The following is a 13,179-nucleotide window of genomic DNA, read 5'->3' on the forward strand; positions in this document are numbered from 1 at the left end:
GGGATGAGTTCCCAGGTCAAGTTTGCTGCTGAAGCAAACCCGGGGGATTTACTCCCTACCAGGCTTTTATTATCCCTTTAAATAGTGTACAGTATTTTCTGGTTTAATTTGTTTTGAAATAATTCAGCCATACTTTATAATGCCTTATGGAACTCATCAATACTGCCTGTGTATCTGTCTAATGAGAGTTCAGTAAATTAGCATAATCATTAAACAAACAAATTATCGTTCTGCTGGTAATTGGTGACTGCCTTTCTCAACAGATGAGTGATGTCAACTGGCATCTATTAGTTTAGTGTGCTTTGTTATCTACAGGTAGGTAATCTGTGGTTTATATCCTTGCTTTATTATGCTGCATTAGAATAATCACTGCTGCCTGGTGATGGAAGAAAAGTAGTTTCTCTTAAATAAATGGATGAGATGACTAAATATCCCTTCTTTAGCATTTCAGTTAAAATAGCTTCCTTCTCTAAAATTGACATGTTACTAGTTTAAAAAAAACTCTTGCCTTCATTTCTTTGATATTTGTCACCATCTTTATGTTTCCTACTGTGATGCACTGTGATTCCTGCCTTCCTATCTCTGCTTTGCAGTGGCTCCTGTTAAAAGGGAACTGTGCATTGTGACAAGAGGAATTGGCTTTTCCTTGAACTATGGGCAAGTGTTCAGGGGAAGATTTAACTAAGCCCTTGTTTTGATTGCATGAACTAGACTTAAATGCTGACACAAACACATAATATAGTAATTAAAAAAATCCTTTGATTGTTTTAAACTGTAGACTTCAGAACTAAGGTTCTTCTGAGTGTTAACTCTTCTGGATGGTGAATTGCAGTGAATTTGAGTGATTGCTCCAAAGGAAAAGCGCAGTTGAGCAAGTGGCTTCATGTTGTCTTGATCTGCAACAGGCAATGCAGTCTCATGTTCAGTAATGTGGCCTTCTGAGCAGAACTGGTGGCCTATTTTACTCTTTTGAAGTTTTTAAAGACACTTTCCAAGCTTTTGGGCCACCCTCTCAACTGCATGAGTCTAATTTTTGTAAACAATTTAGCAGTAGAAATCCTAATGATAATATTAATTATGAGCTCCTTTTATAACCAGGTCCTCAATTTTCTTCTGTATTTTTTTGAGTCTATGAAGAGAATCATTTAGTTAGTTAATTAGCTGTCTTGTTTCAAAGAATCATAGATGTTAGGAATAGTAATAATTGTCCACCAGAACAGGCAGTCTGGCTTTGGTAAACAACAACAGAGGTGCATATTTCTTGTGGCTTTTTTTACTTTATTTTATTTGAGGTTGAATTCCATAAACCTTTACAGTTGCAATGACAGATCTCACTCATTCTGAAAAGGGAGTATATGGTTCAATGGTATAAAACAATAAATTGCCCCCACAGTTTATTCATCAAAATTCTGTAGCCTTGAGAAAACTGGGAAATGAGAAATTGTTTTGGTTGGGTTTTTTTTTTAAATATACTGTATTTTAGTGCTGAAGATATTTTGTGTGGTATATTTGAATTAATAAATGTGGAACTAAAAGGCCTATAACTGGCAACTAGAGTTTGTGTGTTGGTTTAGTTTTAGTTCAGTTAAAATAAATTCCCATTTGTAGGAATAAATAATGGAACCTAACTATTAAAAGGTCTTCAGCTACACCTGCAGAAGATTTTTAAAATCCAAGACTCAGGTTTAAGGTCAAGTCTGCTAATGGTGTTTTGATGCAGACTGTAAGAAATAAGCAATTCCTAACTGCTGTGAACAAAGGTATGGAAAATCTGGTTTTGTCAGCAAAATACTCAAGACTTCTGCCTAAACTAACTCACAGACTCAGTTGTATCCCTACATAAATGTATCACGGAAGTTTAGATGGAGACTTTGATCCTAATGCTCAGTATTGGATGAGCTGCTGATGTTTGCTGGTACCGAAGGGACCTCACTGCCATATGGTATCCCAGCTAGAGTGGGCATTTTGGGATGGTGATGGGAGATGGTTTCCTCTGTGGCTTTTCAACAGGATGACCTGGAGAGCAACTTCTGCTTTGGAGGATGAAAATGACTGGTTTTGTGGCAGCCAACAGCACGTTAGTTTAGAAGGACCTTTGCTGTCCTGTTTTTCATAATGCACCCGCAGGTTTGTGCTTTGGCCATCTTTGGAGAGCAGGGGATGTGTCCTTTGGCTCAGTGTGACAGATCTTACAACCCATCAACCCTACCATGAGTCCTTATATTTTCTTCTGTGCTCGAAAGACTTGCTTTCCTGCAGAGAATAGGTTTGATTTTTATGACTTACATTTGCAATGAACTTCTGTTTCATGAGGTGCCTTTTTTCTAAATTTTTGTTTCTTGTCAGGTTAACTCATTTCATGGGCACTACCAGCAAACTGAAATAAGTGTTTTAGTTTGTTTTCAGTGGCCTATGTGGTATATTTTAAGTATATGACCTAATAAAATGTCCTCATACCTGAAGTGCTTTATGTGAAAATACTCAGTTTAGTTGTATTTCCGATGGTTTCTTTTTGATAGGAAATCCTACATCTTTGTCAATTATAGAGGTTGTATGTCAATAACTTTAATAAAGGTTTATTCCTCATATTGATGGACAGTGTGCTCTTTCATTACTGTCATCTTTGTGTATCTGTTTCCCTTCTTATGTGCTTGGAATTGTATTACAGGTCAGAGTGCACAAATTGAATAAACTGGAATGCTGTAGAATGTGTTGGCTAAGCAAATAGATTTTTGGTGGCAGACTTTTATTTTAGATCAGATATACTAAACACGCTTCCTTTTAATTTCAGACACAGAATACGTCTGAAAGACTCCCTCAAAAACACCATAGGTTTTCTTCCCAGATGACTTATTTCCAATATAACCATTACAATGAGAGTCCAGATTTATAAAACGTGATGCTGTACACATTTGACATGTAATTTGCATTCTTGCAGAGAAAATTTGCATTGCTAGAGCGGCTTCATAACTGGCACAGGATCTGTTAGCATAGTTACAGCTACTTGACTTCAGTGGAGCAGCAGAGGAGCAGAAAAGCAGGAGGCATTTATTTGACCAGCTTTACTGTCAGATGCTTTTAAGAAATCCATTTTTGTTTTGGGATGTTAATATTGGCTTCCATTCGGACTATGAATGAAAAAGGAATGTGGGATGATGTTGAGGTGTGTCTTCCTTTAACAGTCCTGCAATAAAATGCATAAAACAATGTTAATGTAAAAAGTAGAGCTGCTCAAGTTATATGGTTGTGTCAAGGGATGTTCAACTGTCTTAGAAATTTGCTTAGTGGTGATTCTGTTTTCTTTAATAGTGCTGATTATCATCAAATCCTCTTCCCCTGGTTAGAATTATTTGGCATTTTCCAAAAGTAGAGATTTGACCTGAAGAGTCTTGCCAAGAGAAAATAAATATTTAAGGTTAGGGGTTTTTTTAAAGGGAAATTATGTAAACATCATCACAGGACCTGATACAGTGAAATACTTAGTTGTGGATGGTTAGCCAAGGTAGTCCCATGTGGAATTAGGCATTAAATGGCACAGAATTTTATGAAATTTAATTTTATTGAGACCAAAAGGTCTTGGTTGTAATAGAGATTATAATTTGAACCTTTGGTTGGTTGTCAGACTTCACCTTTCAGTTATTCTTTCTGACGGTTTCTTCATATACCTGTTATCAAACAGATTTAAATGATTCTATTCTATTCTATTTTCTATTAAAAAATCCACTATGGCTTAAGGTTTGAATTCTACAGGTAGGTAGGTAATTTTCAGAAATTATTTTAATTTGGTTTTGCTTTTTGGAGGAGACTTATCCTCTAGCAGTAACTTACTGAGTTGAAGTGTAAGTGCAAAGTCCCAGTGGTTGATGACACTGCTGGCTAAAAATGTTCCTGTCCTGAGCTTCAGTTGCTCCACTGCCACAGGAGTAAAGCTCAGCTATGAGGTGATTTGGCTGCAAAAAGCACCCCCACCCCCTCAGTATTTATTTTTTAAATAAGTGGTCTTGGTGTTTTCTTCTTGTTTGTTTGTTAAAGCTCGTCTGTTTATCCCCAGTGTGACACTCCTTGGTCCCTGCTGCGCAGATGCTTTATGGCAGCATTTATGTGGAATCGTGTCTTGGAGTCAGTCTTGGATGTTTTACCAGGGAGGCCAAAGAATGAAAAAAACCACATTATACTGAGCATATAGGTTCAGATAAGAAATAATCAGTACATAATTTAATGCAGTTTGGGTTTACTGGTGCTGCTCATGTTTTGTGGTTATATGGAACGTTTATTTCCGAGCAGAGTTTTGCTGAAGTCGTTAACATGCAACTTGCAAACTTCTGGTGAATGTGTTAAGACAGTTTCTCCTGGTTTTATGTGTGTGTGTTTTCTTATTTCAAAAGCAAGCACTCAAAAGATACCTCCTGGGTCATCTGAAAGATGTGGTACATCAGAGTAGTTAATGCTGCATATATAAGCACAACTATGTCTCTCTGTTGCAGTGTTTTCTAAATCTGTCTTTTTTTTATTATTATTATTTATTTTGAAGCAAATTTCTGCTAGAAAATGTAGTTCCCCTCCTGTTGTTATTTTTAGCCTGGATTATTTAAATAATGCGATTTTTTTTTTTGTTTGGCCATGTGACAAGTGGAGAGTGGAAGAATAATGCAACTGCTCTCCAAATACATTATTTGTGTAAAGTACTTGGTGTTTGATACAAAAAAACCCCACCAAACAAAAAGGTGGTAAATAAGAGATTATGCAGGTTATATGAACAATCAATTTTTTTTTCTAGCAGTCATCAATAAACCACTGATACAGTTCTGTAACACCTGACCTTGCCAAGATGATCAGAATGAGAACTTTGATTTCTTGATGTGTGGGCCACTCATTTAATGGTGCTGTTGGACCAAACATGCTCTTTGGTCACACGAAGAAGGAACGTGGAACAGAAACCTTGTTCAGAATGAATTGGTAACAGCAGTTTTCTGAAATGCCCCTCACTTCACAGACTTTTGGTCCACATTAGTGTGATTGTGACTGGTAACAAAAGTCTTGGAGGTTGCAGAAGGGGAGGAGGATTAGAGGCAAACCTGACCAGTACTAATTCCTCATGCTTTTGGAAAATGCCAGATAATTCAAGCCAGCAGGAGGGAATCTGGTGTGAAACTTGTACTTGATTGAATAATTCTGCTTTCATCTCACTTTGTGTTACTGTTTAGTCGAGGCCTTTTGTTACACTTATTTGACTTTTGGGACTTTTGAAGCTGTTGTCAGGCTCTGAGGAAATGTTATCAGTTATAAAAGAGCCCTATTTAAGTATATTAATCGCTTTGATAAGCACTTATGTTAGAAATTTAATCTGAAGATATATCTTATTAGGATGAATTTAATTCCTCCTAAAAGCTTTATTATTTTAAATAACAAAATTTTATTTGCTGTGTGCTACTAGTGGTGGTTTTCTTAGTTTTATGAACTGATTTATTCTTAAAGCTTATTTGTGGTTTAAAAAATAAAGAAAAACACGCCTTTCAACTTATCAGACAGATCTTAATCTCAAATAAGAGCTACTTTGCATCTACAGTGTTATACATCAATGCACAACACACCAAATTCTCACATGAAAGCTATTTTTTCTTGTAGTAATACCAGATCTGTTGGAAGTCTTTAGCAGATCAATGAATTATATTTATTTTAGCCTTTTTATAAGAATTTTCTTTCAAAATACTAAATCCTTTAGTTTGAATTTTTCTTTATTACATTCCACAAAAACATATTCTCTTATATCCATCACACATTGGGAGTTATCACAGGTGACTTTATTAGGTGGTGACCCTTTGCAGTCCATATTATTGAAGAGATTCCTTAAAAGATTTTATTACTTAAGCCTTGCCGTTTATTTTTATTTATTGATTTTATTTATTTTTTATTATTTTTTATTACTTAAGCCTTGAGCAGTGGAGGTGTCAGTTGACACACTGTGCTGCATTGCGAATTCCTGAACTAATTAATTCCTACCTGAATAGAACTTTTGAAAGAAATTTGTGTTGAACGAGACTTTTGTCAAGAAACAACAACAAAAGTCTTCCCCAGAATGAAATTGTTTGAATATTTTCCTTCTTATTTATTTGCTTTAGATCAGGCTCGGTAATGCATACATGTGAAAGGATTTACTGTTCTAAATTATGAATAAAAACTACTTTGAAGACTTGTTGTTTAATTATAAAATCAGTGACCAAAATTTTATCAGCTGTATTTCTGAAGTGTAGAAATTTTTAGATAAACCTTAAGGGTCCCCCTTGGCCCCTTGTGTTAATCCCTTTGTGGAAATGATCCTGAAATAGTAATTGTTAAAGCCTGGCAGAGAATTTATAATAGGAAAACAAATTAAATGTCAACAATTATGAAAGTGACTTTAAATTTTGACCCTACATTTGAAGTATTGCGTAACTGTAATAACATATTGTCTGTGAATAGCAGGGAGGAATATAAATCATGCTGAGGTGTCTGTATGATGTGTAGAATTCAAGATAGCCATAGAGCCAGCTGACAATGGCATTTTGTTCCTCTAAAATATGTTAATCAGGTTAGGGATAAAAGGATGTAAAATGTGTCGTTCTGAGCTATTTGTAACCGCTTAACTTCTGTGGGAGTCACTTCTGCAGAAAACATGCAGTTATATTCTGTAAAAGATGGGTTTGTATTTTCTTTATGTGTCTTTTGTGCTGTGTTTCAAAGCGAACACAACAGATGGGGGGTTGTTTTTGAGACAACTCAGCATGTAAACCTTGAGTGTTGTGAAAGGATGTGTTATTGAAAGACTTTAGCATGGAGGGGTTGTTTTTTTTCAGTCTAAAGTTGCATTAGGATAATATTTTTTTATTGTGCTGTTAGGGATCAAGGTATTAGTATAGTGAATAATCTTCTTTGTCTAACATAGCTAAATATGTAGCACTAGCTTGCATGCTGTGCTTCTTACTTCAGGAGGAACCAAGAATTGATTGTGGCTGTCTGCCAGGCCAGCAGTTTGTCTCTCCTTGTGGAAAGAGCATCTTTTGCTGGCATAAAATGGGATTATCCCATTGCCAGGAGCCAGCTCCACCTTTGCCTTTATGCCATTGTCAGGAGTCAGCTCCAGTTCCTTAATTACCCCCTTTTGTCTTTAACAACTTATCCTGTATGAAGAAGGTGTCCTTAAAGACATTCAGTAAAAATCCTGTGACTTTTATAGTGTCTGTGCTCAATGTTTGCTGCCACGAGCAGATGTGATGTCTGTGGTGTAAGGACACCTGCACTCACAGGAATCTACACTGGGATATTGGGAATGGGAAGGGAATTCTTCTCCAGCTCATGGCTGATGTGGCTGTGCTGGCATCCTCAACAGAATGCACTTTTAAAAGCAAAACCATCTAAGCACAGATAACAGACCACTGAAAATACATATATTAGTATGCAATTTCTTACAAGATGATGCTAATTCCATGTAGTTGGTTTTCTTCTCAGATATGCTGCAATAAATGCTTAGCATCAGTGGAAATAAGTTTATAGGGAAGAATTGTATGAAATGTCATGTGAATAAGGATATTTAATATAAAACTGAATTTGTTTTAAGATAACAGTCTGTTACTATTTTTATAGCAGAGGATAACATAAAAACACAAATAGACTTAAGAGTTCAAGCCAAGTTTGCCAATCTGCCTTGATATTAAATGCAAGACATTTTGTGTAGCCAAGTGAGCCTTGTGTCGCTTTTAGAAAATATCTGTAGCTTTCTGAGCACTTTGGATGCAGAAATGTTAAGAAAAGGCACTTAAGTAAATCACTACGTGCTTTACCTTTTCTCTGGGTGTCGTTTAACTGCTGGTTTGAGATAATCAGAAGGTGGAAGAGCTCAGTGGGCTGTCTCATGAACTGTTCTTAATGAGCATGATGTTATTTTCCCCTCTAATTTTTTCTAGGCTGTTCAGTTAACCCCCAGACGATGGCTGAACCTGCAGGAGTACCAAAGCAAAAAAATAATGGCAGACCACGGGGTTACAGTTCAGAGATTCTTTGTAGCTGATTCTGCAAATGATGCCCTGGAGGCTGCTCAGAGACTAAGTAAGTTGACTGATAATGGGAGGAATCTGCTTCACTGGATAGCAATCTGGGAAATAAATTGCTTTCTAATAAGTTGTACACTTAAGTCTTTAAATTGATGCTTATTGAAAAGGTTTGATATTTTATCCAGACCATAAATATATATGCTAAAGTTTATATGTGAAGAGTAGTTTATAACAGCAATACTTAGAACTTTATTCCTCAAATGTTTTGTATGCAGCATGTAACATGGAGTCTTTAATTAACATTATTTATGTAATTTAAAATAATTCAGAATATGGTTACTGAGGAACATTTGTTGTTGTGCACTTGATGTAATTTAGGGAACTGAAATATATGACCTTGTGTAAAAAGTTGTTTTCCAACAAAAATTTACTTTATTAAAAAGCAAAGGAAGAAAAAGGTCGGCGACTCTCCAAAATATAAAAAAAATTAAAATATATTTAGAACCCAGCTGGACACAGTCTGCTTTAGATGACCCTACCTTGAGCTGATGGGTTGGATTAGGTGTCCGCCAGAGGTTCTTGCAGCCTCAACTGTTCTGTGATTCTATGAAGAAATAAAATATGTACAAGAGAATTTTATACTTGGATATTTGTGCGCCTGTGTGTGTGTCCATATGAAGAGATTAAAAAAAAAGGTGAGTTGAGTTACCTACCATCACAGAAGGACTTGACAGTGGCTTGGGGAGAAGACCTACTTGTGGTACTGCGTTTTGGTTCTCTAACAACATCCTCATTTCAGTGTGATGAACATATGATAATGTGGGTCAGAAATGAATTTATGTAATACCTTTTCTCTCAAAAGGAAATGCCTTGAGGTACTTTGTCACCCTGTTCTAAGTCTGAAATAATTTTCCTACTTTTTAAAGTTGAGCAGTTTGCATAGTTTTCCTCTTTTCATTTAGGCCTTTGTTAATATATGAAACATCAAAATGCCAGGGGCCAGACAATGTTGTAGTCTAATTGTGTAGTAACAGGAAGGCTTTTTTTGTTTTATGCTGTGCATAATGCACAGGCCACTTGGTTAAATGCATTTCAGTTTTGCACACTGGAAGGTAAACTAACAAAACTTCCTCATATCAAAGATCTCATCAGAGCTCAAGCAGCTGAATAATGTTACTGTAATGGTTTGCTCAGTCTCTAGAAATTCATTAAGGTGGTACATTTTTCAATGATCAAAACCTTCTTGTAACAACCAGTGTATTTGAAACAAAAAAATTAAATGCAGCTGTTATGGTCATTTGGCAATACAGAATGGAAAAGTTGGACATAAAGCAGAGCACATAAAATTGCAGTGTTCCCTCGTGTCTGGATGTCTGAGAAAATCAAGAATTGCTGACTGAAGCTGTGGCAGGTTTATCACCAATCTCACAGCACTTAAACTCTCCTCATGATTGAACTCATAAATGGATTGGTCTGTCCAATAATTATTCTTGATCTCTATAACTATTTGGAGAAATAAACTACTCCATTAAAAACATGAACCTCCTTTGGTTTATGATGCGAAGTTTATTTTAAGTAACCTCTGTAGCTTGCTTGCTTTCCAAATCACAGAAGTATCAGTTAATTTAAAAAAACCACCAAACTATATTTAAATTTAAATAATCAAAAGTAAAATACAAACCCAAGAAATATTTACCAATGAAACTTTACCAGATAAGTTGTGTTTTAACTGGATTGGCTTGTTAACACTTCAGAAATGGTAAGACAGTGGTACCTTTCTTCTTGTGATGTAGCTTCATTCAGCCACTCTGGAGTACTGAGTGTTAGAGAATTGTGGTTTCTGGTGTGGAATCTGTTTCATGTTGAAATGATTGACATTCCATTGATCCACTAAATAATTAACACCATCCCTGTAATCGTTGTGATAGTGTGCTGTTGTCATACTTCTAAGGTGCACTTTGAAGCGCTAAGCATCAAGAACACCAGTTTTGCTACTGTTGGTCACTGTTGTTCCAAGATTTAATCAGGTTTATCTTCTTTGTGATCCCTCAGAGCAGCAGTGTCTCTGCCACTCAGGTTTATCTGCACAAATTGCAGCTGAATATGCAGCCACAAAAAGGTCAGGGTTATGGAACAACAAAAAGCTTCAGCCCACAGGAGGCAGAAAATATTACAAAATAGAATAACCAGTGAAGGCAGCTTTGGGACGTTGTTGATAGCCAGGCATTCGGCAGTAAATCTGGTGGGAGGCCAATCACCCCTGCCAAGTCCTGCTCCAAAATCTGATGGTTTAGATACTGGGTGCCACATTGCAGCTGTCCTTAACTTTCTCCTTTTCAAAACGAGAAGAGATGCTTGCCAACATATTTTAAAGATTAAAATAAGATGAAGTTATCAAAACTTGAAAGTCAAAGGTTCAGTATTTTTCTTATGAAAGGAAATGCTTTCTATAAATCTGGCATCATGAATACAGGAGAAACAAGAACTTTCCTTTATTGCCTTACAGCATCACATCACTCACATGGGTCTGTGCCTGTGATAAAGGGATACAGATAAGGGGGTAGAAAATTTCTGCCATGGAAGTTTGTACAAAGTGTGGGATTCACAATTTAATTTCACAATTTCACCCAATATTTTATGCTTGACAGAGCTGTCTGTACTGCTACAGGCCTGTGCTCACCAGTTTTGCTATTGTTGGATTTCCTGTTGATGCAATGGAAAGAGATGAGATTAGATAATTTTTGCTGCTGTCTTCACTTGTCAGGAAGGTGTTAATGCATGTGTTCCTGAAAGGGTTTGCCTTTATCCAGTATCAGCAGTTTTGTTACACTTTGCTCATTTCCTCTGTTCCTCTCTATTTTTATTAATATGTACACTGAATGTTAATTTTCTCAAAGACTTTCAAAACTTACCAACAGCAGAAAAAGCATTCTACAAGGAATTTTTAGTGGAATTAAAGGATTGATTTTTATTTTTTTTTCCCCTTCTAAGATAAGAATGGCAGATGTGGAGAAAATTAAAATGACATCACTAATATTGACTTCAAAAGAAGTTGTACACAATCAAGAATACAGAATTAAGCCCCAAGGAATTCATTGCCTTCTACATTCTAAGCAATTTTCAGGTGTAACTCTTGTAGAGGGGGAAATATTTACAGAATACCAAGCAATGCAGTCACAGTAGTTTTCTGGTATATGTAAAAATTCCTTGGTTTTCAAGAGAGGAAAGAAAAAGGCATTGTGCTGTTTTGCTGCAATGGAGTGATGCTGTTTGATCTGCTCTCTGAAGAAACTCAACCTGTAAAGAGGTTCTTAGAGTTCCAGTGCAGCTATTTAATAGAACAAAGTGAAATATTTGGGAGCTGAAGTTTTGTCTGAAATGTAAGGTGTTTCTGTATTAACTCACAAGTCTGGTCTGACTGTCACTTCATTTAGGCCGTGTTGAGCCACAGAAGGCATTCCCATACTTTCCATTTCTTTTCCTCAAACTGTAGGACATATATAAGGAAAAAAATCCTTCCAGTGCAGTGTGAGGGTGTGTGCATTGCCATGGCTTGTGCTGTGCATTATTTCAGGGTCCATCATTTTCTCTGGGCTCCTGCAGTAGCAGCCCTTCAATCTCCTTCAGCTCCTGCACCGCTCTTTGTGTGCTGCCTGATGGAGGAGTTGTTAAGGGGCCCATCATTTTAAACTGGTAGGTGGACAAAGCTGAGAGGGTTGTAATTATGCTGGAGGGTGTTACTATGCACTGTCAATTGGCTCTTTGAATCAGTAGAGAACTTACAGAGGTGGTTGGCAATGCTGACAGTCCTAAATCGATGCTGGAAGCTTGGCATGTGTTTCTTTTTCTGGTTTTTAACAAAAGCAATAGAGTGCTGCCTGTTGCCACTTAGAGTGTTTCATTACATTTAGGAATCAGTCAGGTGCAGTGTTCACACTCTATCACAGAGAAATGCAATTGAATTGAGTGCAGGGTTTTTATTCACTCTTCTTTAAAGAAAATATAACAAAATATAGCCTCTGCATGTCCTATTTCTATTGCTTATGCATGAGGGAACTCATAAAATTCGGCTTTGGACTGAAGGCATGCTTTTTATATCAGGCTGGAGAGGTAAACATGTATTTTATAAAGAACAGAAAAGGTTTATTGAGGCATCTTTTCATGAGGTCATTTACCTGTCACCTATTATTCACCATTTTTTAGAATATTGGAAGAGTTCTCAGTCATGTGAGCACCAGTCTCCTTCCTATCTCAGCTGCTGATGTGTTTTTTTTCTTCCCATGGCTGTTTAATTTAAAGGGAAGGCTGCATTGAAGGCTGCATTTTTAGATGCTGGTTTTGATCCCTTATCTGAAAATTCATCTCTCCAGTACAAGTTGTGACAACTACCTGAAAGTAATTTGTGTTTAGAAGGGATCAAAAATTGACCTTTAACTTGTTAGTGTCCTTTTTGTGTAGATTATGAAGAAATTGTTGGTGATAATGCTGTCTGCATTTAATCTAAACTTTTATGTTAGGGAAATTAAAAAGATCCTTGAACCTGACATTTCTGAGGATAATAGAAATATGAATTCAGGTTCTTTTGTGTTATACCAGAAAGTATAAGCTTTTCTGTGAGTAGCATGTATAGAGTAGCCCTCAATAAAGTTTTATTTGAGCAACTTGGCTACTTAGCTGATCTTTTTGACTGTCCTCATGTGCTTTGCTTACCTGATTTAATTATCTTTCTGTTTCTTTCCATCAGCATAGACAGGACAAGAATTGCTTCCTTCAGCATTTCTAGGATTTCCATATTTCTTTCCATTGTGGGGTTCACTATGTAGTAATAATTTCTCACCTGTGCATAATGAATTATTTCTAAAAAAACCCTGTGTGCTTAGTGGTTATAAGGAGCCATTTTTTAGAGCCCCTCACATTGTGCTTCTCTGCATATGTTGAAAAATCACGTGCTGTTGAAATAGAATTCCATGGAGCTGTACAGAGAACTCGCTCAGTGCTGAGGAACAGCTCTCCCATAAGTCCTCTTATTTTCTCTGACAGCTTTTATTAGACTTCCTTGTACTTAAATTATAGCTTTCTGAAACTGTTCTTTCAGGCAAAATAATGCTGTAAGTTATTGACTAATATGATTTTATTCTCAAATGGGTAAGTA

The 13,179-nt window shown here is 36.4% G+C and overlaps 1 protein-coding gene across 2 annotated transcripts in view; it reads left to right on the forward strand.

Annotated features, from left to right (window-relative positions):
* The window catches only part of SUCLG2 (succinate-CoA ligase GDP-forming subunit beta), a 107,851-nt gene that overhangs the window by 12,323 nt on the left and 82,349 nt on the right, over nt 1-13,179 (forward strand). Inside the window, exon 2 of one of the 2 annotated variants that reach the window (XM_050312948.1) lies at nt 7,941-8,082. The exons of the other annotated variant lie outside the window; for it this stretch is intronic. Coding sequence (XP_050168905.1) covers nt 7,941-8,082 — 142 coding nt within the window. The remainder of the gene's footprint in view (nt 1-7,940; nt 8,083-13,179) is intronic. 2 annotated transcript variants of the gene reach the window in all.

The sequence above is a fragment of the Myiozetetes cayanensis genome, unplaced genomic scaffold (assembly GCF_022539395.1).
Source record: "Myiozetetes cayanensis isolate MyiCay16 unplaced genomic scaffold, myiCay2020 scf18, whole genome shotgun sequence".
NCBI classification, from domain to species: domain Eukaryota; kingdom Metazoa; phylum Chordata; class Aves; order Passeriformes; family Tyrannidae; genus Myiozetetes; species Myiozetetes cayanensis.